The 26,684-nt window shown below is 33.7% G+C and overlaps 2 protein-coding genes, 1 long non-coding RNA gene and 1 pseudogene across 3 annotated transcripts in view; 2 read left to right on the top strand and 2 right to left on the bottom strand.

The window, feature by feature from the left end:
* The window catches only part of LOC119640380 (probable phospholipid-transporting ATPase IIB), a 28,064-nt gene extending 21,629 nt beyond the window's left edge, over positions 1-6,435 (bottom strand). Inside the window, exon 1 of the mRNA XM_038038361.1 lies at positions 5,220-6,435. Coding sequence (XP_037894289.1) covers positions 5,220-5,983 — 764 coding nt within the window. The 5' untranslated portion in view covers positions 5,984-6,435. The remainder of the gene's footprint in view (positions 1-5,219) is intronic.
* Positions 6,436-7,264: 829 nt separating this feature from the next.
* LOC119640381 lies at positions 7,265-9,942 on the top strand (annotated as a pseudogene).
* Positions 9,943-22,353: 12,411 nt separating this feature from the next.
* Positions 22,354-22,978, top strand: LOC119640342. The gene is made up of 3 exons (XM_038038281.1): positions 22,354-22,737; positions 22,795-22,857; positions 22,917-22,978. Exons 1-2 carry the CDS (start codon positions 22,431-22,433, stop codon positions 22,797-22,799), a joined length of 312 nt encoding a protein of 103 aa, XP_037894209.1. The 5' UTR covers positions 22,354-22,430; the 3' UTR covers positions 22,800-22,857; positions 22,917-22,978.
* An 840-nt stretch (positions 22,979-23,818) lies between these two features.
* On the bottom strand, positions 23,819-24,899 carry LOC119640637. Its single transcript, XR_005247688.1, has 3 exons — positions 24,590-24,899; positions 23,918-24,370; positions 23,819-23,858 (listed from the first exon to the last, which is right to left on the bottom strand). It is a non-coding gene; the product is annotated as an uncharacterized LOC119640637 (long non-coding RNA).
* Positions 24,900-26,684: the final 1,785 nt, after the last annotated feature.

Here is a 26,684-nt window from a genome sequence, read left to right as displayed (position 1 = left end):
ACAAAAATATTTTCTTTTTTTTAATATGGACGGATTAGGCTTTCAATCCAACTATATCTCAATTGAAATTATTTAACATGAGCTCTGTTAAGTCGTTAACATGAGCTCTGTTAAGTCGTTAACAGAGGTATGTTAATAGAAATGGTAGGTGTCTTTACTAGTTAAATTCGAATTTATCTTCACACCCTTTCGATTTCTTACCTTCTTTTCATTTTAAATAAAAAAACAAACTTTTATCTGACCTTTGACACCGACAACTTAAATACGAATAAATATAGACGCCTGTGCAATTTTTCTGCAATCACAAAATGTTTCCATACAATTAGCAAAGTCTAACTTGTATTACGTTATTCGTATGCCTCAGAACTCTTATTTTTCTATCTCTCTCGCAGATCACCGCTACATAAGAATAGTTATTAGAATTATAAATTATTCCAATTTTTTTTAATTGACGTATTGAGAAGCAGTTTGAACATGTGCAAATTTGTTTAATGCATTAGTTCTTTTAACGCTTTTCTTAATAATGTTTTCTGAAAAAAAGGTATTTTAAATTATATTACATAAGTAATGAGTTTCATGAGTCAATTTAATGAATCTAGATGGGTCTACTGACGCCAGGTATTTAAATTAAAAAATAATTGAATCGCATATTAGAATGATTTTAGAAAACATATTTTCCAGGTTTTTTTTCGATCAATCACTATTCGTGTAACACGGTGACGAAACGGAAAGAGATTGATAGAAACAGAAGAGATGGCTTTAGCGCTCGATCGATACTTGTTATGCCCTCGTCAACTAAGCGCTTTCTATAGCTACGCAATATTCATCAATACGTTATCATCATCAACGACATCACGCACAAAATCCGTTCTAATATAAAGACGACTTTATTGAAATAATAAATTCCTATCTAGGCTCAAAAGGTTTATTCTTTACTGACCTTCTTTCACGTGCGTACAGTAATGGGAAGTGTCTGAGCTGAATTAAATTTTTGTAAGTGAAGTTTTCTTGTTACATTAGTATAAGCCTCCACGTTAAGACAGTATATTCAGTTTATAACGAAACGTTTTTTGCGAATAGATAATAAATAAATAGGAGGAGATTTTCTGCGCGACTTTTGCTCAGCACAGCAAAGCGAGAAAACATTCAAAATGTTACACGTTCGTTCATTTTGACGATAGCTAATCGCATTCGTATAAATTTCGATCGTTTTGAATCTTTTAAGAATTCGGGCACTGTTTTCAGGGCATTCTCCGTAATCACAAATTTCGACATATTGGTTTTCATTTAAGTCTTCATGGCCTTCGTTAAAGTGCATGTACCATTCGCGAACATTCGAGATAGATCAGCAACGACTTATTTCATTAATTGAACTTTTCGTTAAAACTGACATCAAGTATAGAATATTGACTTTTTTTCGATATTAATTTTTTCACCGATGCAGCAAACACACGCACACCTATAATATTGTAACTCGGCTTGTACACGGATTCTACGACTGACCTGCGTGCTTGCCATGATTAAATGAAGAAGCAGCGGCATCAAATTATGTCGCCAGATGCGCAATACGGTCAAACTAGAATATGCTACTTTGAAGCTTATAAAAAATTTACTTTTCGATATGTAATTACATGTCAGTTCCCTTACGTTTGTCAATTTATTCCATCAACTGATTTTTATACCCATCATCGAAGGATAAGGGAGGGGCATATTCATTTTTTCAAAATTATTGCAACGCCCAGAAGAAAATCCCAAAGATCCCACAAAATATATTCATTCACGATTAGCATAAAATTATGAATAGATTTAAGCATGTCCCTCTGTACGCCTGTGTAATGTCTTTTGTAAACATTCTCCTAGCCGCAAACATGTAGCTATCGACTTCGAATTTGGCAGAAACATTTGAAGTTCTTGTGTGCAGTTTGGTACTAAGAATGGTCGAAATCGGTCGAAGGGCACGTCCACAGCACCACGTAAACTGAGAACACTAGCGTTTTTCGAAACAATAAAAATTTGGTTTTTTGCTCATAGACTATAGCAAGTAAATGTACAAAAATTTCAAAGCACATTCTGTAGGCGATGCCGTAGTCACTGAAGAAAAATGGAAAAATTAACCACACCTACCCAAACGTTATAGTGTGTTAGTTTAATTTTTTTTTCAATACCGTAATAACGACCGGAAACAAGTTTCAAAACCCCTACAAGGTATACAAATCCCTGGCTAGTTTCAAATTTGGAAAACACCTAGGCATGACTGCTTGTTCGTCCGTCCAGACATAAACTTTTATTTTGAAAATGGAAAAAATCAGTCGCACGCGTCTATTATTATAGAACGTGAAAATTTTGTCCTGCCCCTTTTTTTAGCCTTTTTGAGGTTGACAGTGACGGGCGTAAAAGATTCGGTCACAACCGAATATAGTTTTTTAATTGTTCCTCCCTGACTTTCAAGAAAATCACATATCGAATAATTACTTTTATTAGCGTCAATTTTTTATGCCATAAATTCTTAACACTTCTTTTCAATAAATGAATTTTGAATTGCAAGAGGAAAGATACGAAGCGAACACAAGAGCTTAAAGGAATATTTTATGTATTTGCAAATAAATCTAATACTTTCAAATGTTTTGTTAATTTTCATAATTTTAAATCAGAAAACTGTGTGCTCACCTTGATCATTAATATTATATTTGAACAGGTTTTTACTACTTGCGCACCCGTACAAAGGAATTGCATATTAATTTTGAATTTAAAAATTATCCTAATACATATTGTAAGCAAATTTTAATCCGATATTTGACAGAGAAGAAAATCTGAATCATTAGCCCTTTTGTGGCTAACATTACATTGGTTGCGGGCAACTTTTACTGATTAATATTAAATAAAATTTTTCATTCAAGAGCTACCTTAAGCGCAAACAACAAATTTCCGCTTTAAGTAGTTATAAAAAATTAAAACGTATCGAAAAGAAGCCAATAGTCGAGCAAAATCAAACAAAATTTCAACTTCACGACATACGAAAGCTTAATTTTTTTATTGGCCTTATACTCAACTTGTTTCGCATCACCCAAAAATGCCTACCACACATTAATATACATATATTCACGATTAACGCGGGATTCGCTATTAAATTAAAAATACGGGTGTGTCCGTTCCCAGTTTTGGAAAGTCACGGTAATAAAAAGTACAGCTGTAGTAGAAGGTGGAAACGTGATATATAACTTAGTTGACCTTTCCAGATAATCAACGTGATAAATTCAAAACCAATATTTAAACAAGGGAGAACACTATAGCGGAACGTGGGCCTCCATTGAACACCCTATATCACCCTACAGTTATTCATAAACGGCGTTAGATGGAAAGTGTATGAAAAAATGGTCCGATTCGAACCATTTTCAATAGCGTCCGCTCTTGAGCCAAAGTATGTCGGTGTATCAAAATACATCAAAATATCTTAAAAATTGCGGACTGTAAATTGAACACAAGAAACCAAGACGGGCAGACAGGAAATAATTTTGAACCGATCGGCATAATAAAAAGTGGGTCTACTTAACAGACGTGTGGTACCACATGTGGTGTAGGATATAGGAGTTATAGATCAAAATTCATAGCTGCGATAGTTTGTTCTGTGCTAGAGTTCGTAAGAGCTTTTTACAAAAATCATCTAACACTTCAGCGAAAAAGGGAACGCATAGGATTCTGCCAAGCTCTGTAAAAATATCTGTAAAAGTATTAAAGGATGGCTTGTAAGTTGTACTCAAGTATTGACATAACTCTTCGATTCTATATCTTAACAGCCAGAAAGGGAAACATCAAATCTTTTGATAAATCAGTACGCATGCATTTGAACAGTTTCTGTCGAATATTATTGGAACTTACGAATGGAATGTTGTGCACGATAAGTTTTTGTTGTGAATGATAGGCGTGATGTTTAATGTATTTAATGTATTTCATATCTTACTAACGCCAACCTTAAGTATAAGAAAGTAAACGAAGCAGTAAGCAGACGGATTAATGATATATATATGTATGTGCACCATACAAGCAATTCACTTGCTTCTAGTACGTAATTGGTATGTACGACATACCAACCGAACGCCAACACTATTGCCCATTAGAGTAAAACATTAACTCTCGTAAATTATTATACACAAACGTTATTGAAACCTACAAGTGGAAACAAATCAAAAACTTAATTCTCAGAATTAACAAAAATAATAAGTGCATCTTTAGCCCCATAAAGACTTCGCGGAATCAATAAGTTAAGCTCTTTTACTCATATTTCTTGTTTTAAAAACGTCTAAGAAATGTATATTTTTTCTCAAATATATCAAACCAAAACGACTTATATAAGCAGTGATATGAATTTTTTTTTAAAGTTATGCTGAGTCATAAACAAAGCACATTATGTGAAGTGTTTATATAAACAAATATTGTAAATGAAAAAAGATAGGGGTAAACAAACAAGCGAAATAGGTTTGAACAGTCAGCAGTTCACATCAGGTTTCTATATTTGGAAATAAAAAATAAAAACTTATGTTATAGATTCTTAATAACCCTGAAAGTGAGCTTTGCAATTGTATTAGAAACAGCTGGAAATTATTCGCTCACTCGAAGTCGACTGTTTTTATACTTGAAATCAGAGGTTCCGACACATATTTTCTTTTTTTTTCATTTTTCAACTATTGTGGACATGTCTCTATCATTTACATTTTCAAACCGCAGCTACGAAATTCCTTTTGATATAAGAATATAAATTAGGTATGATGAAAATACATTGACCAGCGAAAATTAAGAGCATCTAATTAACTTCCCCGAGATCTCTTAACTGGAATTGCAAAATTATTACTACCATCCATCACTCTTGTAAATACATTTTTCTCACAAAGTATTTTAGTTGGCTTTGTACTCATTGCATCGCATTAAATTTTTCACTTGTCAAAAATTTTCCCATTTTCTTGCGATCAGCTCAGGTTCTCAGTCAAAGCTTTGTTAAAAATTTATTTATGCAAATATATTTGCAGAGAACACTTTTTGAAGTTCTTACTTATTGCTCAAATAAGGAAATTAAATCGCATTTTGCAACTGCTTCTTATTAATGTCATAATTTTTTTTAATTTAAGCAAAACAAATAAAATAACTTGTTTTTATCTCATTATCACTAAATTATCATATACGTAACAAGTACCAGCGAACGGACACTTACACTTGAAGGCACTTACCTACATAAACAAACTTTACAAAGATTGCTTAGCGAGCGCTTTTTACTTTTCCGTCGATTTTTTTGATAGAATACTGTTGTTGAACCGTTATCGGGATCTACAACGGTTTGTAGACCATTGTTTGTCGTTGCGTTAACACTATTAGACGTGGCGCTCAATCCTGCTGTCGTATTAGTTGTAGGTGGTGTATCACTGTAGTGAAAGGTACCCATTGGGCTAGCATCAGTTGAATCCATGGATGCAACCGGATGTTTTATATGATAAGTTTTCGAGGAATGATTGAAACGGGCGGCATATGCCGCATTATTTATCGTACTCGTAGTTGATGTATTTGCACTGATTGAGTTTGACACAAAATATTCACAATTTTGTTCATTTCTGTGACGTACCGGCGCAGCGCGTGAAGTACGTAAATTAGGCCGATGAGAATTTGACGTGGATGGCGACAATATCGAATTATTATTATTGCGAGTAAATGTTGTGTTGCTAACAACATCAAAGAGCTGACTGAGAAAGCTTTGCGTTTTGCGTTGGTGGTTATTCATTAGCGAGCGGCTATGACGATTGGTATTATTATGATGAACATGACTACGGCTACGGTTGTTGTTTGTTATTGAGTTAGAATTGCTTTTGGTCTTCTGTAATTTAAAGTCTGATTGCTGTCTACCGCCGTTACCAACGTGGCGTACAAGCAATTCAGTCTCAGAGTCCGTGTCTTCCGTTTCTTCATCGAAATCTCTCAACTGCATTTCATTTACGTTCATACCGTAACAATTCTTATTTTACTTTGCTAGAAATTCAGTCTGTGGTTGCTTTTCTTTTGGAAGAACTGACGCCAATGCCACATTAAGCTTGAAACGAAGAATTTGGCAGTGCTTTTAGCATATAGAAAACTTTTTGAAAATTTTTATGCAGTAAACGTTAATGCGCTAAGGTCTTCCATCAATGAGTTGATTCCTTTCATAGACTTACAAAACAAATATTTTATTTTATAATTTATTACAAGGCAGTAATTGATTTAAATATTTTGCAATGATCTGAAGGATGTCTCCCGTTTGTGATTAATTTTGGAATTTTTAATTAACTTTTGACATTTTAAACAACACATTTTCATCATAATTATTTTCAAGTAACTTTCATAAGTTCCTCGTTCATTTACTCGACGTTTGTTCAATTTGCCCGTACTTTTACATTTTTCAATAATTGCCCCGTCGTTTGCTCATCTGCTAAATAATAATCAAACATACACATATATAACAACCTTTTCAGATTGTCAGCTGTTTTTTATTATTGTTATATTTTGTTGTTGAAATTTTTTCTCAAACAAAAGTAATGATGAAAATATGTAAAAGAGAAAATATTACATCAGATTATGAGTCAACTTACTTCTTTAAGTATATTTAATATTCGTTTTTCTTGGATGCTACAGTACCATGGCAACGTATTTAATATTCCAAATTTACCAAGTTTTACTTTGCTTTCACCAAAAGCATTATTAAAGGAAAAAAAAAAAATGCCAAACAAAAACGAAAGAATTGCAACAGCTATGATAAAAAAAAGCAATACGCACTTTAATTCGGCATTACGGAATTGTACAGCTCGGAACATACGATGCTATTGAAGTGGGCCAAATATTTCATAGAAAGAACAGAGCGAAAATAAGAGAATTTAGAAGCGATTACTTGAGGAAGTATGTGATACCGTTAATATGTCAGCAGCTACGAAATGTAATATTCATTTTTTTCTCAACCTTTTTTTTTGTTTATAATATAATCGTATAACCTTTAGCTTCAGCTCATTATATTAATGTAAATTGTGATCTTATAATTATGGAGCACATATTATCCGCTTTAAATTAGTTTACACTTTATAATTGTTTAAAATATTTACACATGTATACACAGGGAGGGAATATTTAATGCAAATACAAAAAGAAACGTGACTTTAAAACAATATATTATTGTTATCCTTTTTAATGCTATTATAAATTTGACATTTTAATGTTAACGTAATTGGTAAACAAACTTAGGTACCTATAACGAATAATATATTTTTGCTAGAAATTCAATTCATATTGCTCTTCACATTGCGCTACTGTATGAATGTGGTACAAATCAGTGGGTGGTATGGCGAATTTAATGAAAAACAGATGAAATTGTTTACAAATCAATGGGAGGTATAGCGATTTCGAATCAAAAACAGATGAATTTGTTTACAAATCCATGGGAGGTATAGAGAATTCGAATGAAAACCGGGTTAATAGAAAAACGCTATCTCTGGCTGATAAATTTATTAAACGAACAAGACGACATTCTAACCGTTGTACATCAAAGCGTTCAAAGATTTGATGATTTTTTGACTGAATTAAGCGATGATCGACTCCAAGTAAAATATGAGACTGATTTCATGACTAGTTATCTAACAGCTATGAATCAAGAGCTGTATATAATGAGAGACAGTAACAGATAGAAAATTAACTAGATAATCCCGAATACGCTTTGACGACACTTAACCAGGCTCAGACCTCTATTAACGCGTTGACACGGAAAATTGACGAATTGTGTAAAAACTGCGATCGCATTAACGACCAAGTCGCTATAATTCAAACAAAATTTATGACTAACACTAAGGGTCTTAAGTTTCTCAACTTTTTGCGTCGAATTTTTCGCAAAAAATGGCGTCCACCTATGCAACCAAAAAATGAAGATGGTAAACTATATAGAATTTAAGCGTGAATTGCTCTGGAAGCATTATATACCCTCGTTTTTCTATGTTCTATATGCTTCTTTAGAATTGTCCGAGTCGTGCTCGGAGGATGAATTCTCCAGCGAAGGGGAAGAAGACACCAAAAGTATTGACTCCACTGATATGACGGCCATACGTTTGGATGAAAGCCATTGTCCACCCGGACTGGAGAGGTCCATGTATGAGTTAGCGTTTAAGTTACGCGCAGATAGACATGAATTGGAAAAAAATTTAAATGATGCCCTCAAGCAGATAGATTCCAAATGTGACGAAGTTAAGGAAGCGCAAAAGAACGTAAAATATCATACGGATGTTTATAACAAAGAGCAGGAAAAGTTGGCGTTCGGGGTAAGTGCGTTTTTCGCAACATTAATTCGCAAAGAAGAGAATATAAGTGCAAATGCAAGAATGCAAAGTGAAAAGACAATAGCGTACAATGGTACTGTGCCAGAAGTGAATCAATATTGAAATGAATTATTCACGTTTTGTTTCCCTCAATAAATTAAGAAATTAATAGCCAGTGTAACCTATAAAAACTTCTTTTAGCGAAAACGCCAACAAGAGCTTAACAAAATATATGTGTCCATCTTTTTACAAATGGATCAAATACAACATTTTCGAGAAAGCGAAGATTTGCGTGACATAAGTAAGGCGGTTCTTTTCGACTCCAATAGACTTATAGATTTAAAGGGGCGCGTAGGAACACTTAAAAATGAAGAAGTAGAAACCAAACACTTGCACCGCGTAAATATCGTACATTTAAGACGTTTGAACACGGACATTTCATTTATTTGCTTTGATCCTAAATTTGGATGAACTCGAAGAAGAAGTCCTTGGAAAGTATGTTTTCGAACTGGAGACAACCGCAGAAGAGGACATACGTCTAATTGAACAAGAAATGAAGAAGAGACGGGTAAGTTGTTATTTTTAACGCAAAGAAATGAAAAAGCGGTACGTTCTGATCAAGTCCTCAATTCGTATATCGGATAATGATAAATAAAAGGATACATGCAGTTACTGTACTCGTCATTCCGGGTACAAGAATGTAAATATTTTTGCACTTTACAGGAGGAGTTGACTTTAGCGCAAGAAGAACTTATAAAAGAAACGCGAACAAATTGAGAAAAGGTCAACAAGCTGTCGATGTTGACTGAGGAGAAAAATTCTCTTGAAAGAATTTTAATGCAGCAGCAGAAATACTACAGGAAATGGTTGCAACCGCCTAATCTCAGTTGGGATCGTGACATAGAAAAGCTTACTGCCATTGATAAAGAAAGTAACTTATAACAGTAATAATCAGCTAACACAATTGCTTCCTAAAAGTCATATAATGTAATCGTTGTTTCTTTATGAATAAAGCATTTGGAACTAGTAATAGCTACTTTACGGGTTAAAGCTAAATCTTTGCAAATCCATGATGGAAATGGCGGTGGAGAAGATGACAATGCCAAGCGATACGGTTGGTGTGTGCCCAGAAATGTTTCGTCTTGAAACTTTCTTTGTACGTTTGGTGGCTGATGATTTGGCTATGGACCGATGCCAGAATATTGTGCAAAAGTTATTCATGCACAGATTTGGAAAATCAACTGGCCCAGACAATGCCCGGCGTTAGGCCTACAAACTAACTCGTATTTAGGCCAAGCGTCCTACCCGTTTGAAGGCGAGCTTACTGATAACATTATGGAATGCATTGTGGAAAATATTCGAACGCTTCGTTTTCGATTATGAACGAACCGAAGTTAACACTGAAGATGTAGTCTGCAGTGTCTATGAGAATTCGAAGGAAACATTAAAAACAGCCACTGGAGTTCTGAATACGGCTCAATACGTCTTCCTCCACATGGTGAAAGAACTTATCGAAATTCTTCCTATTGAAGAATTACAAGCAGAAACCACCTTTAATTGTAGATAATTTAGAAGCAGCGGGCGTTGCATAAACGCAGAAGGCTTGGTCAGCAAAGTGATCCAATTTGCTCAAGAAAATCTCTTGGAGTCTGTAACTTCAATACCAATACGTGTTTTGGCGAAAAATGTACAAACCAAAAAAGGAAAAGCCTTTTGAGGAATTGTAATGAAAACCGCGTCAAAACGAGTGAATTATTATTAATTGTCTATTTAATAGTGAAAGCAGCTTTCAGTTATTGAAAATATCGTGGTATACTGCATTCTAAACCCAACTGTTGCAAATAAGCTGCATATAGCCGATGTTTTGCGACGTTTCTACACCCTCTATGGTAGACGAGCACCATTTATCGGTGTTTACGCTTGGCTAAAACCGATAGTATTAATGTTGGATCTTGATGCTATTTGTCAAATTTTGGTGGCAAATGGTGATCATTTACAAGATCGCGGTTTATACAATAATGCAAGCACCGATCCACTAACACGAAATCCTTTTTAAATTAGATGGTACGGCATGGAAAGAATTGCACGATTAAATTAAGCATTTATGGTTAAAAGATGTAAGTTGTGGCCTTAGTATTTTCGAAGTTATACTCAATCGAATTAAAAGTTGTTTGGAAAACTTATAAAACTGTTAATGTTTCCTTGCTTTTCATAGATATTTTTATAGACGCTACTGATCGGTTTAATGACATACATTAAGCTGAGCATAACAACTGTAATGCATTCTGATGGCGGTAAATCATTAGCTTGGACTGGCTGTGTCGTACAAGTGGGATCGTCGGTTCCCTATTCATTTTTTTCTCATAAAATTCACGGCAAGTTTTAAAGCCCTTTACAATGACAAAAAACCGTCAACCAATATTTGCTTTTATTATAAGATTTTATTATACTTTTCCCCAATTCTTAGGGGTATACAAGAAACCTTCAATGCCCATAGTGACATCCATACTACACCTGTATATATGTATATACATTTATTTTTAGCTTTTAACAGAGTGATTTTCAGGCTAAACTATTCTCTACTTCCGTGAAACGAGCAAGATTTGTGCCTTAAAAATAAGCCGTATTTTCTAAAGTTATCTAAACTTACTTGAAATAATTAAAATGATTCTTCGAATTTTTCCTAAAGTTTTTAAGTTTATATTTTAACCAAAAAAAAGAAAAATTTTTCGAATAATTTGAATATAAATCACTATTATCCTGAAAATTAGGTCGAATGAAAAACAATATAAATTCAAATATAATGTTATCTTTTTTATGTAGTAGCTTTAAAGATTATAATTTAATTTAAGAAAAAGAAAAAAAAAATACGCCTAACAAAGTACTTTCACATACTGAAACCCACGTTTCTAAAAGCCACCTAGAATAATACAACATATTAGTTTGGGGAAAAAGAAATCCATTATTTTTATTTGAACTTCGGGACTTTATTTAACATGCTTCGGATTGTCCGATTTGGGTCAAATATGCACCGTTTTGTTGAACGATTTGTTGCCATTTTAAAGGTAACTTCAAAATGCCTCTCTCGTAGAAGTCCTGATCTCTATTTGCAAAAAACTCTAGTAGTCGATTTTCACAATCCTCCCTAGATTCCAATTTTTTATCATTAAAGAAATTTTACAATGCAAGAAAAAGATGATAATCGCTTGGTGCCAAGTCCGGACTGTATGGCGGATGCATTAAAACTTCCCAACAAGCTCCCGAAATTTCTGCCGAGTCACTGTAGATGTGTGTGGCCTAGCGTTGTCCTGGTGGAACACGACACCTCTCCTGTTGGCCAATTCTGGCCGTTTCTGGTCAATCGCTATTTTCAAACGGTCCAGTTGTTGACAGTAGAGATCGGAATTTAGCGTTTGGCCATATGGAAGCAACTCATAATAAATAATTCACTTTCAGTCCCACCAAATGCATAGCAAAACCTTCCTGGCCGTTTGAGGTGCTTCACCGCTCTTTGACCACGATCGTTTTCGCACAGGGTTATCGTACGTGATGCATTTCTGTTCTCCAGTCACCATCCGTTTAAGAAATGGCTCTATCTCATTCCGTTTGGCCAAGGCTTCGCAGATAGAAATTCGATCCATCATGTTTTTTTCTGTTAATTGGTGTGGCACCCAAACATCGAGCTTCTTTTTGAATCCAGCTTTGTGTAAATGGTTTAAAACTGTTTTATGGTCGATTTTTAGCTCCTGGGCGATGTTACGACTGCTAACATGCCGGTCAACTTCGATAATTTCTCCGATTTTATCGACATTTTCGACGACCGGCCTACCTATGCGAGGTGCATATTTAGCATCAAGAATTCCTGAACGGAATCTACGAAATCAAAATTGCACATAATTGGCTGTTACAGTATCGGAACCATAAACACCATTCACAATTTTAGCCGCCTGGCTTGCATTTTCGCCTTTGTCAAAGAAAAACTGTAAAATGTACCGAATTTTCTCTTTGTTCACTTCCATTTTTAACACGCTGTAACTCACAACCAAATGCACCAAACAAAAACCAGCAAAAGAATTTTTTTTAGTGCGAACTGTCACCGTTCCAACGAGCATAAATCTGACATTGTTTGATCGATACTTTACGAGAAATCTATCAGTGCAGCCAACTACCGAAACAATAATGGATTTCTTTTTCCCCAAACTAATATGTATACTTTCATATATCTACAGTAGAATCATACAACACACGTACATATGTAGAAATCTAAAGTATATAAAACCACCGAAAATATTTTACAAAGAAAATTTTTAACAATTAATTAACAAGTAGTATTGAAGAACCAACAAATCCGTATGGTTTTGTATAAGTGTTGACATATTTACTCACACACATTTTAAATATATACGTATATATAAAAGATATATAGTAAAACATACACGAAACTATCTCAGCAAAAAAATTCCGCTCATCAAAAGCGACGAATAATAAAAGTTTTAATTGTGTATTGTAATCTCGATGAATTATTGGTATATCCTTCTTCTTTTGTGTTTATAGCTTAAATGTACTTACCTTTAACTATATTACACACATACAAATGAGCTTAAAGTGAAGAAATGTTTATATAGCTTAGCGTTTTATATTTATAAATTATTTATTACATTTATTTTATTTAGTACGAAATTTTTAATAAGGTGCTTCCATCAACCCCTGTGTGATATATGTCATTTTGCAGTGGTCAACCTGCTGACCGCTTTACGAATTTCTTCGCGAAAAGTTATACGTACCTTTCATAATTCAAAGTAGTTCGCCATTATGTATTATCAACGGCGGGAGTAGTGAACGACAGAGAAAATTTACTGAATTCGATCGTATGTGTTGCAAGCCGAAATCGAAACTTTGCCTCCAGAAGAAAATTGTTATGAAATTTTTTTTTCACATATTACATTTAACAAATGTTTATAAACTTTAAAAGTATGTGTCGCGTAACCTATGATTTGTATGGTTTTCATTAGTGTAAATAGCGGAAAAAGTGCCTTTTTGTCTTCCATTTGTTCAAATCATCCTTACTATGTCACATTTCAAATATTATCTAAATTGCCGCTGGACGTTCTATAGCTTTTAAATGGAATTTGCGCCGCATATTTCATAATTGAATCAGTTGAATGATAGCAAGAATCAAACAATAATAATACTTTTATACATTGTATAAACTTAAAGTAGAAGAATGCAATCTACGTATATTCGAATTCCTGAAAAAAGGCTCATTTTTTGCAAATCAAGTGGAAAATTACATTGAATTGCTCGAGTAATATTTTGAACTAATAATAATTGTTGTTATTGCATTTCGATTGAAAATGAGCACATGTCTACAGTTCAATATAAACCAAGAATAGCTTTGCTTTTTGGATTTTTCTCCGTTACACAAAAACTAGAAGATAAGCACGCTAAAGATTTTCTCGCATTTTCCGTAAAAATTAAAAAGTCATTCACGCCTACTCAATATTACAAAGCATGAATATTTAGCCTTACTTTTCAGGAAACACATTGTGGGTGTGAAAGATTCTTTCTCAGCCGAATATAATGTCCTTACTTGCTTAATTTGCTTACAAAAGCGGACGCGATGATGATGATAATGCATGTGCAATTTGTATTCTTTTCACACTTATTTAGACCCAGGAAACTAAGCAGATGTCTTAGCGAAATTAGAAAATATTTGTGAAAAAGAAAATTTGGTATGAATAATAGTTTATCGACAGAAATTTGGGTAAAAATTATTGTGTTTACGCTAACTGTACTCACTTCAGGGTTGTCATGATAATCATTTTATATGCTTGCAATCTACGAATGCTTTATTTATACACTTGCTTGTATCAAGCTAATTACTTAACGAGTTGAGTATTTTCTTAATGTCTGAAAATTTAAGGGTCTCCCTGGTTGGGAAATATTTACCAAAATAAACAGAAACAATATAAAGAGCAACAAATCCAGGAAACGAGCACAAACCTTCGCGATTGGCTATCGTACCGTATCGATGTACCACGTGATATATTCGAATCCATGACAAATAATTACAAACCACTTTGTCAGGTACAACTAAAAAAAAAGAAGGCTTATGAAAAATCTAAAATTTGCGTATACGTAGATTTCATTTTCACTACTTACCCAGTCCAAGAGCCGATAGCTGCCTGTCAGATTTAGCTACTGCAGATAAACAAGTGTCAATAAGTTGCGTGAAACCAACCCAACGGGAGCAAGAGTCTGTTCAAATGCGAGGATTTTTGGAGCCCTTGAGACACTATATCTATAATCTAATACCGGTATTAATAAGATTATGTCTACCTTCGCAATCGAAGTTGGTAAACAGAAATCTTCTATCTTCGAATGAAAAACTTATACCAAATTAAGTTATACTAAGTTGAAGTTAATCCATTGTCTTCCATCACTTTTAAAGCAATCTTCGCTAGATTGGAAGCTTCCACTGCGTACAGTAACTTTGCTCCAGCTTTCACACAGAACGCGGACAAAATTCCTGTCCCGCATCCAACATCCAATACAATTTTATTTTTGAAAAAGTTGGCATTTAATTCTATCGCCTTTTTGTGCGCTTGCTGCCTAGCATGATCGCGAAGCATTAATTCATGCACTTGATAATGTTTAACCGAAAGTTAATCTAAAATTTCGGAAGCCAAACAAAAAATAAGATTCATAATGGTTAAAATAGTTGTCTAATTCGAAGTCCATGCTCGTTGTTTTAAAAATGTATTATAAACAAACAGATTTCAACTGTTACATGTAAACATTCCTGTATTGAGTTGTATTTGATAAAAATTTGATAAATATGGGAAGGCTGTAAGATGTCGATGATATTTGATGCTTTTTCATATATATTTGATATATTTATGTGTATTAATTCATCCCTAGTTTGGAAATGACAATTGAAACTATCTGATGAATAATTTTCAAATTTCTTTTGCATGTTTTTTATTTCTTTTATATAATACACGGTATAAACCAAAATTGCAAACCACATAATATAATAAAAATGTGAATTAATATACGTCAAAGGTGGATTGCATAAATAGTTTCTAAATTTAAAATAAATTACCTTTATCTTTTGTTCAGGCGCCGCTTTCTATTTGTTTTATTTGTGAGTGTCATACAAAACCAAGATTTGTCACTTCTCATAAAGTTTTGTACAAAGTCAGCAATATTAAAGCCCCAACCCGAAAATAGGAATAAGGCCTCATTGTCTCAGTCCCCTTTGTTACTCAAGCCGTATGCTAATGATTTACGTACACATAGATAGAATAAAATAATAATAATACAAAAAAAGGAAAAATAATAAAAATATTATTATATTTTTCTTATATTCTATTTATCTGCAATTTGTTTAGAAAAATAAGATACGTTATGAACTGATTTTTCCTTCCAGTTTTTACCGCTTAGCGCTAATTTAATAATGTAACCGAGCAGGTTCCTCTTGTGCTCGTCACCATTGCTGCAGGAACCTCTTATATTAAAAAATGGAATATTGTTTATAATTATTGATTGGATACGCACTCCGATATTTGCTTTTGGCATTTTTTCGTTGTACGTGATGTACAATATCCTATAAGCGGTTTTGAATATGTTATGTATGTCTTCTCTTAAAAACTCAGCCTTGAGATACTTGTATGCCAGTACGTCGTTGTCACATTTCTTTTTAGTGGCAATACGACCGCCCACTCTTTTGCATGCGCTCTTTTTGCTGATGGTTAATTCTTGTAGGCATGGCTCGCATTTTAATTGATATCTAATGTATTTCCCCCCCCGTTAGTAGTCGAAAATATTCTTTATGCTGAGGGGTGCTTTTGACAGTTTCGATCTCTTCATATGCCATGCCATCCAGGCCGAATGGCCGAAACTCTTCTTCGGCCTCTGTACCAATTCTATAATCTAATGATTCCACCGGTTGGTAGTCGTCGGTCGTCGTGTTTCCCTGGCTCCAGAAATCCATTTGGGGTGTATTAGGCGCTTGGACAGACTTATGATGTCTGTTGACGATCTTGTTCTTTTTTTAAAAACTGGAGCCATATTCCATATAAATCCTTCAATGACATCTTGGCTTACCCTGTACCCCGAAAGCGAAATACCAGGGTAGCCCGTAGCTGTTCTTCTACCAATTTAGTGAAGTTCTTGACGGAAAAACATGTGCCGATCGATAGCTGCGTCGTCTTGAAATGCCTTTGAAGAAATTTGTTAGCTGCTTTCAATTGCTTCTTATTCTATTCCCAATTTGATTTTTTGATGTTTTTCCGATGAAAAACATTGACTAGCTTAGTTACAGCAACAATATATTGGTTTGTTCTCTGCGCCGTGGGACCGCTGATTATGTTTTTTGATTGAAGATTTGATAAATGCTGGTGTGACGTCGTCGTAATATGCAATAATCTGTGGGAAAGTCCAAGGTGAGACTACCGACGGTAATACGCCTCTTTCCAGCTAGAAATTGCAGGCGGCAGCGTTTTCGTTCTTCGAATATTTTTGTTTCAATTTGTGTACAATGTGGCCGTCGTACAGCTTCTTTTTTTGTCGTACTCGTGTAATGGGCGCTCGCTAAGTGGATACAATCATATATCTGATGGGTTTTATATCTTCTGCCGTCTTTGTGTTTTTTATAATAAACACCGTTTGTAAAAAAAATAAGCATTTCGCAATTTTGTGGAGCTCGATGTTTTCGTCCAATAATCTTTTGCCTCGATGGCTCTTGAAGAAGGCATGTGTGCTGAGTTGCATATTGAACGCCGTCAACACTGTAGAGGTTGATGAAAGCTCTACAAAACAGTTCATAGTGTTTAATAAATAAATGAAAAAATAGAAAAATATTAAGACATGGCAGACAAGGCGATAACATCAGTGTATTAGTGTATAAGTTATTATTAATTTGGAATTTTACTTGATATTGTAAAAAAATGTAAATTTTTTGTATAAATAAATTGAATTCAAAACAATTTTAAAAATTTAATAAGTAGTTCCGTTCTGCTTTAAACGGAACACTTTGCAGCTATCATCAACCTGCAAATGTTCCTTTAAAGCAAACGCATAAATGTATTTGAATAACCAAGAAAAATAACATGTTTTTACGCATTAATTTAGGTTGGTTTTAATTTAGTAAAGCTTTAACCCAGACCAAGTGAAGACAGTAATATCGACATATGTAAGCTACAGTCAACCCTCCTACAATGCGGTTTCGCTACAACGCGGTTCGTAAAATGCGCGAAATTTCCTATTACGCGGTACTCCTACAAAGCGATTTTCAAGAATTTTTTAAAAAAATATTCTAAAAAACTTTAATTTTGCGTTATACGTTTATTTAACAAATTTTGAGATCTAGCCTCTTTGATTTTTACACTAAATGTTTGAATTTTACAAGAAAGATCGCATGTCTGCATGTGTATCGTCTCTTTACAGCTTGGCTAGAATTTAATTGACGGGAAAGTTACAAAGCAATTTTTTTCAAAAATTTACACACATATTAATTTAAAAAAAAAAAAGGGTTTTCCCGAAAATTAAATTTTGAAAGAGTTTTTAGACATTTAGATTTGTCTCGTCATTGACAGTAAAGAAGTCGTAAGAATCACATCACCAAGTTTTAAAACATTTGTGAAACAATTTTTTAAATTATATTTTATTAAAGAGTTTCCATAGAAATATTTCAAGGACTTTAAAGATAGAGTGATTTATATGCTTGTATTTTTTGTCTTAAAAGTTTATTTTGTGAAAATTAAGGTAAATACATTTCATAATCAGTTTCTTTTAAATTTTTTATAGCTTAAAATAATCAAAATTTTATTTAAGCACGAAAAATGCCAAAAGAAAAGGAAGGTACGTCGTGAAAATGAAAATTTATTACTGTTGAAACCCACGTCATTTGGAAAGTCATTTTGGAACGACTTGAAAATGAAAACAGGGTAGCTGGTATTGCCAGACATTTTAAATTAAATGAATCAACAATAAGAACAATAAAACAACACAAAGAGAAAATTAGATGTTCAGTATCGTCTGGATCATCGGTACCTGCAAAAATCGTTTCTCGTCCAAGGACAAAAGTAATGGAAAAAATGGGACAATCATTAATGGTGTGGATAGAAGATATGACGACAAAGCGATTGCCCTTAGATGGAAATGTAGTTAAGTAGAATGCATTAAAAATATTCAACTATTTGGAGGAAACAGGACAACCATCAATTCGTGGCAAGCAAAGGATGGTTCGAAAAGTTCGAAAAACGACATTCATTACACAATTTGAAAATACAGGGTGAAAGAGCGTTCGCAGATGCTGAGGCAGCGACGAAGTAGCCGTTCTTCTGAGGAGAATTTTAAGAGATTTTTCTTTTTTTCAAATCCATAAATGTAAACTAAAATTGTATAACTGCAAAAAGGCTCACTTCATTTTAGGAAAACATAATTTTATTTTATTGATTTCTTCTTAAAGTGAGGAAGGAATGAATGAAGAACTTATCAACTTTTTTCTTTTTCTCTTCGTTTGTTTGACTTAGCTTTGTTTGTTAATAATTTTCTCTGAGTTAAATTTGTTCGTTGATGAAAAATTTTTGTATAGAAATAATTTGAAGTAGGTTGGAAAGAAGTTAGGATTTTTCCCATGGGGAAATATTTCTTTGCTTGAGTTATGCCCTCGGTGTGTACTTGGTAGCGGAAGGTACGAAATAAGATCAATGCTAATGAATATTACCAAAAAATTTATATAAATGTACTTACTCGTACTTTCAATTTATGATTTTTCACTTTTTAAACTTTTTATATTTTCAACAAGCGCAATTTTGTGGTTATTGAATATAAACCGTTAGGTGGTCATTTTTCTATATGAAAAAAAAAAAATTCATGCGCGGAGAATGGAGAAATCTCAGAGTTGCTTGGAATAAGTATGAACAATGTTGAAAATAAAAATGTTTAAAATAAAAAATTTAATAAAATATGATAAGAAATGTTTTAAATCCTGCGCGAAAAATGAGCAGCAATTACATTCGATGACTTCTTGCGATAGTTCTTACAATATATTCTTACAATATATACAGTACATACAAAATATGTCAATATATGCAATATATGTCAATATATATGCCAATGTATATACAACTAAGTAAACAATTTTTTTTTTAAATTTTAAATCTTTTATTCACTTATTGATAAGTTCCCATTTCTTTTTTTAAATTATCAATCCTCTTGGAGAATTTGGAAATTCAATTGTGCAAGAATTAAAACTCAAATTATTAAATTTGAAAAATGGATGAAACCATAGAATCTAGTCCCCAAAGTTCCCAAAAATCTGTCTATCAGAAGCGAACGCAAAGGAAACATAAATTGCAGAAAGAAGAAAGTTGCTTACACGGCCCGAATGATTGTGATATCATTAAAACATTGGTAATTCAAAAAGAAAAAAAGAAGAGTCGATACGAAGATGAAATAATGTACTTAGCGGATTCCCGGTCTTATGTGCAAACATCAATAGCCAATTTTGACAATTTTACAGCCTCGCAAAAATTTAAGTCGTGTTTTTTTTATTTTATTTTATTTATTCCACTTATACTAGAAACTCAACTAAACAAATAACAGTCGAGTTCAATTGGCTCTTAATGCAAAACTTATATTAATTAACAATAAAATTGAGTATAAGCATAATAAAACAAATAAGAAGAAAAAAAAAGAAAAAGAAAAAAGAAAAAAAAGCATGTACACTATCAGCATAGGAGCACACTTACAACCGGTACAGGACCAAATTGCAAATGAACCCCTAAGCCATCGCAAACATGCATAAGCCTGGCAACCGCTAATAAATTGACAATAATTCACTTTCGAAACGTAACGACTTTTTAAGGATAAAAGCTAGTTTAAATACGACATAGGTAAATCGCGCGTATTGAGCAATAAGCAATGCTTTAATGGACTTTAAAGAGTCCGATAACGAGAATAAGTGGTAGACGTCATTTACGTTCTTGCAAACGACTCTGAGCGGATTGAACAGCTCATAATTAAATTTACACTGATTAAGCTTAACCAAGATAAAGTGCCTCGAGAAGCGGTTAGGGACATTAAAGCTTATTTCACCAAGTAATGAAGGCGAGTCAATAGCACCATTTATTACTTTAATTAGAAAGGAAACGCCAAGAACAAATCTACGTTTCTCAAGAGACGGTAGGGACAGCAGAAGTAACCTATTTTCATACGGACGAAGAGAGGCAATCGGATCCCAACCCAAATTTCTAAGGGCAAACAGCAAGAATTGCTTTTGAACAGATTCAATTGAATCTACGTTGCACTTATATGAAGGAGACCACTCAACTGAGGCATACTCGAGTATGGGTCTAACCAAACACATGTACAGCCTTTTCGTAATGTAGGGATCATCAAGCTCCTTGGACCACCTTTTTATAAAACCAAGCGCGGACCTAGCTTTGCTAATCGAGAGCTCAATATGCAAGTTAAAACGTAACCTATGGTCAAATAGAACGCCTAAATCTGTAATCGAATCGACTTCCTCCAACTTATGCGAATCTATGAAATACTGAGTAATGAATGACTTTCTTCTTGAGAATGAAAGCTTCTTACATTTACTCAGATTTAGTTTCAGGAGATTCAAAGAGCACCATGCAACAAAATTATCCAAATCACCTTGAAGCTGATGTGATTGCGATTCAACAGAGAAGGAAGAAAACAGTTTCACATCATCAGCATACATTAAGATCTGGCTGGAATTAACCACCGATGGGAGATCGTTAATGTATAAACTAAATAAAATGGGACCCAAGTGACTTCCTTGAGGTACGCCAGACGTAACGGGGAATTCATCCGAGCTAATGAAGTTAAGCAAAACTCTGAAGGATCTATTGTGCAGATAAGAGCTTATCCATTTCACTAAGTAGGGTGGGAAACCAGAGGCTTGGAGTTTAAAGATAAGTAGTCTATGGTTAACCATATCAAATGCTTTGCTTAAATCAGTGTAAATAACATCTGTGCCAGAGCCGCTAGAAAAAGCCTTGAAAACATGACAGGTAAACTCTAACAAGTTGGTGACTGTAGATCGCCCTTTACAAAAGCCGTGCTGGTGCGGAGAAATATACAAATTAATGGCAAAGGCCAAATGCTGAGTCACAATACGATCGAACAACTTGGGCAAGACACTCAACTTGGCTATGCCTCTGTAGTTCTCAACAAATTGTCTACTTCCACTCTTGTGGATAGGAATAAGGAAACTACTCTTCCAACATGAAGGGAAAATACCTAAATACAAGGACATGTTAAAAATCTTTGAGATCACACCACATAACTCGACAGCGCAAGATATAAGTACACATGATGGAATTCCATCAGGTCCAGGCGAACAACTGTATTTTAGAGAACTCAACCCTTTTAAAACATCATCTTCCGAAATAACCAAGTTAGGTATTGAAACCGAGTTAGTTATAGGAAATGAGTAGTTTGCTGATAAATCGAAATTAGCAATCGAAAAGTTTCGGAGGGAGTACTCAGCGAACAGATTTGCGATTTTAAAATCATCCGAGGAAACAGACCTAGTAAAAGAAACTTGAGAGGGATATGTGGAAAATTTCCTTTTAGAGTTAACAAATTTAAAAACGTATTTAGGATTAGCAAACAGAGAGGATTTAATGAACTGAAGGTATCTGCAGTAATAATGATGTTTGAGGGAGTTAAATCTATGCCTCGCCACCGAGTAAGCGACATAGTCGAGCGCAGAGCCACTTTTCGAATATTTTTTGAATAGCGAGTTTTTTCTATTCTTGTGATATTTAATTGTCTTATTAAACCATGGGGGACACTTGCTTCGAGGTCGACAATGCTTGATCGGAACAGATGCAGCAATAGCCAGATTTAATGTATTGTAGAACCATGGCAATAAGCTTTCAATACTACCGGTTGAGAAATCAAGCGTCAGATGTGAAAGACGATGTTTTAGTAATACAATATTGATTTTATGAAAATCATAATAATTATTTAAATAAGTGTCACGAATTATTATTACAGTCTGCTGGGTCATCGACAAATGGAAGTGAGCTTCATATCACTGATACGTAGTTAATCGAATGTTGCAATAAAGTGGAAGTTATGATGAAAGAAGTAAACAATACAGACGCACCAGAAAGAGCTCGTGGTGACAATAACAATAAAACAATAGCAGAAGGCTTTTCTGCAACGCCTTTTAACAGTCCTACAACACCTCCTGAGAGTAAATTAAGAAATTTGGAGCGGTCCCCTTTATTTATATTACGGGAGAAACCGAAACGTTACTATAGCCGTAAATTTGAAGAAAAGGCGAAATCAAATTTGGTGGATAAAATCAAAGCCGCTGTTGATGACAATATACACATCGTAAATTTGAATTCCAAAAAGTCATATAAATCCATCTCAGAAAGTAAGTTACTCTTGATCGTTTTATTTTAACAACTCTAACTTTGTACATTCTTCTTAGGATAAGCTTCAGATCGTTGTTACGACGATATAGAGAAAGACGACACGTACAACGTAAATGAAAGTAAATTGTTTTTAAAATTTGTGAAGAGACAACATTTAAGTTAATCCAAAATTTTTCAGCTTTAGTGCCATCTAATCAGCGTAAAACTGAGATAAGTAAAAATTATCATTGGGATGGCCCCATAACGAAGTGTTTTTCGAAAAAATTTCGGAAAATTCTCAAAATCTATCACTAGTATACAAAGCACTATTAAATAACTGATAGTGGCGTGTAACAGAGTAAATACTTGCGGCCTGCGTCCAAATTCAAACTCTCTGTCCATTACATATTGATCACTTTTCTACCACCATAGTAATACACAGAATACAACAACCGCTAAGCAGCCAAAATATTCTACATAGAGAACCACTTGTGGTATATATACAATATAATTGCGTCAAGCTGAAATAGAAGTGAATTAATGACATTTGGATGTATTTTTCTTATCATTGGTTTCTTTTTGCTATTCAAATACTTTGTAGTTATAGCTTTTTTAGTGTTTATATATAATGTATATTATTACATTTTTTCTTTCAATAAAGGTATGAATACATTTTTGTTTACATTTATTTTCCATCATAAACTTAAATCTTTTTTTGAACGGTTTACTACTCATCAGAAAAATCGTCTAGACCATAAAATAGGGCAAAATCGAACGCCAGTCCTTAAAAAATTGTATAAAACTATTGAGGAGACGTACAAGGGGAGATGAGTGCATATTTTTTATACTTTTATATATAGAAAAGATTATATATTATATTTCAATATATATATAGAATTAACATGAGATTAATATGAGACTTTCATTTTTCCCAGATAATCCCAGTTTATATATTACTAAGATATTACTAAGATAAATATCCTCATATATACTACGAGCTTTTGGTTTTTCCATTCCTTTGCCGCTACGCGAATACTCTATATAATCTTCGGTTTGGGCCAACAGTAGCGATTAAGGTGGTGCTTGCAAATGTTCTTCAATGTTCTTCACCGCCATACTTTTCCACAATATGTTCCTTCGTCTGAAAAAAAATAAAATATATTATTGCACGGTTGTAATTGAGATCTCTAAATACTTTACGAATTTTTATATCTTTAAACAATTTGATGCAAGGTTATAAATTCAGCGGCTAAAACATTCTACATGTCGGGGGGGCAGATCAATGTCCCAATTGTATTCCGCGGACCCAACGGGGCTGCTATGGGCGTGGCAGCTCAACATTCTCAATATTTTGCGGCTTGGTATTCCCTTTTTTTTCATCAGCAGTTCCTAGAGGAATTGCGGTGTTCTTTAAGTCATCTTCTTATCGGTTTGCAGTTTGAAGGAGATGTCAATGGCAAAATTTGTCGAACCAAACCTTTGAGTTGCCGTTGAAGTTTTAAATGGGTTATCTATAGTCGCTCTATCAATTAAAAAGCCCTCCTTAAGGATTGTTTTTTGGGTTTGCGCATTGTACGCCATCCTTCGGGAGCAATTCAAAACGGTCACTACCTCCCATAAAATTGCCAGTTTTAATAGAAAAATTGCAAGATTCTAAACAGGATTTCAGATTTAATGTAAGTTTTTCATGAAGCGCATATCAACATCTAATATATTTTTTTTGTGCTTTTCTCAGATTAAAGTTATTTTGACGGAACATGCGAAACATTTCTTAAATTTTTTCTATAAATCAAGGATTTTCATTCTGCATGTACATTATGATGAATAAAGACAATATATTTTATTATATTTTATTATTTATAAACTTTTTACCGCTCATCCACACGTGGTTTCTTTTTGGGATTCTTTCGACGGACCAGGTCACATGTACCATGTAATTGTACGGTTCATCCCCAATGTCGCTACTTATCTCCGAATCGCTAGATTCTGTGCCCAGGCTGGTTTGCGAGGAGGTGATTTTTTAATACCGGTCAATGGTTTAAACGTATCTATGTACTACGTACCTATCTTAGCATCTATATGCACTATTAGCAGTTAATTATTAGCTACAATTATCAAATGAGAAAGATTTCATATTGCATAGAAAATAGTTCATGGTAGTTGGGTCGGACTGTAATGAAAGATAGAACCACTTGTGAATGTATAAAAAATAATCCATGGTAGTGTCGCCGAACTGAAATGAAAGAAAGAAAACATGAAAGAAGATGACAAGGAATTTTCTGATTTGATTGTGCCTGTGTTTATTCTTAAAACTTTTGTATGATTAGACATAGGATACGAACAGTTAAACCGTCGAAAATTACACATTAAAGCAAACTATAAAGAATTATAAGACACAGTGATAACATTATTTTATTTAAGGAAAATAATTGATTTGGAATCTAGCGGAAACTATTAACAGCACGTGTAAATTTGCGAAAATCAATGATAGCTACAAATAGCGATAAGAGTTTACGATATGTAATTAACACTGAGCAAATGGTTGAAAATAAGGAAGAAAAATTTGTGTTCGCCTTAAGAGGAATCTTTAATTATAGAAATTCGGTTCACCAATTTATGCTAATAAATAATTCAACGAAGCTTTTGAGATAGGTACCGCCTTGGTTTGTAGTTTTTTTTTTTACTTTTCTTCTAATACTCTTTGCTTTAATGCCGCAATGTGCAGCAGCATAACTTAATTCAATTATGTCCTTCTTGTTAGCACGTGAAATTGTTTTAACGGAAATGCACACGACCCATTTGTCATCATATGGTGATTTATTTTAATCATATGGCTTTGTTTTATTTTCATAAATACATCATTCCTTTACTTGTCAATGCAAACATATGTACAAAGTTTTTTGCATCGATGCGAAAATGCAATGCGAGGTATGCATTCACTATGCGTAAAACCGTGCAAATTGTAAAAATCGAATATAAAAGTTGAAGACGATAAAGGAATGGAGAGATGGGAAGCGATTATGCTAATATTGTATTAGGTCAACAGACCGATGATACATTGTTAGCTCTTAATGATGAATCCAAACAAACCGGGCATTCGACTTTAAGTGTTCCAATGCTGTTTCGTAAAAAGCGCTTGTTATTAAACCCAAAATAGAATTTTAGGCCACCCAATGAACTCTGTTAGACACCCGAATTAGGGGAGTTTCTTAAAAATGCTGTTGAAACAAGTACCCCAGTCAATAGGAAATTGTCCCTTCAGGAAATGGAAATGGAAAAAGATCCCGATACAGTATTAACGGAAAGCCTACCAAAGAAGTGGCGGCTATCGTACGTCTTAAGACGTACTCGTACTATTTCAAAGAATTAACAATGACAATGAAGAGAATTGATGAAACACGCAATCATATATATATATATTTATATACATATATATAAATAAAAATAAAAAAAAATTACAATATTTATATAACCTTTATCAATAAGTTCTTGAACAGATGCCGGTACTCCTAAGAAATGAGGATTTAAAAAAATAAAAAAAAAATTAAAATAAGCACAAATATTTTTATTTTCACATTTTGTTTCATCTCCGCACCACTGTCAATAGAAATATTTGGGATGGCAATGCTTTTCAATTCTGCTAGTTTTTTTTTAATAACTGTGTGTTTTCACATATGCAATGAAAGAAGATAACGGTTTCTGCGGAACAAAGAAAATTTTGTAGGCGCAAACGCGCATTACTTCTGTTCAATCGTTCATTTATATAGTGACCAGGATGGCATAGACATCTGCGAATAAACAAGTAAGAATACAAGTGAAATAATTCTTTTTTTTTAATATTTGAGATTATGATAAATGCTTGTGTATTAAATGAAAAGGGTTTATTAAACTCTTAGGAATGCAGTTCTAAACAACGCTAATAATTGGAAAAATAAAAAAACCAACAAGTTATAATTCATTTTTTTTT

The sequence above is a fragment of the Glossina fuscipes genome, unplaced genomic scaffold (assembly GCF_014805625.2).
Source record: "Glossina fuscipes isolate IAEA_lab_2018 unplaced genomic scaffold, Yale_Gfus_2 121, whole genome shotgun sequence".
NCBI lineage: Eukaryota > Metazoa > Arthropoda > Insecta > Diptera > Glossinidae > Glossina > Glossina fuscipes.
The sequence above is the reverse complement of the archived record's forward strand: the minus strand, read 5'-3'. Positions and strand labels throughout refer to the sequence as shown.

What these genes read in the sequence shown, in the direction of transcription:
- LOC119640342 (XM_038038281.1), top strand. Translation starts at nt 22,431, where the DNA reads ATGATGAAAGAAGTAAACAATACAGACGCACCAGAAAGAGCTCGTGGT.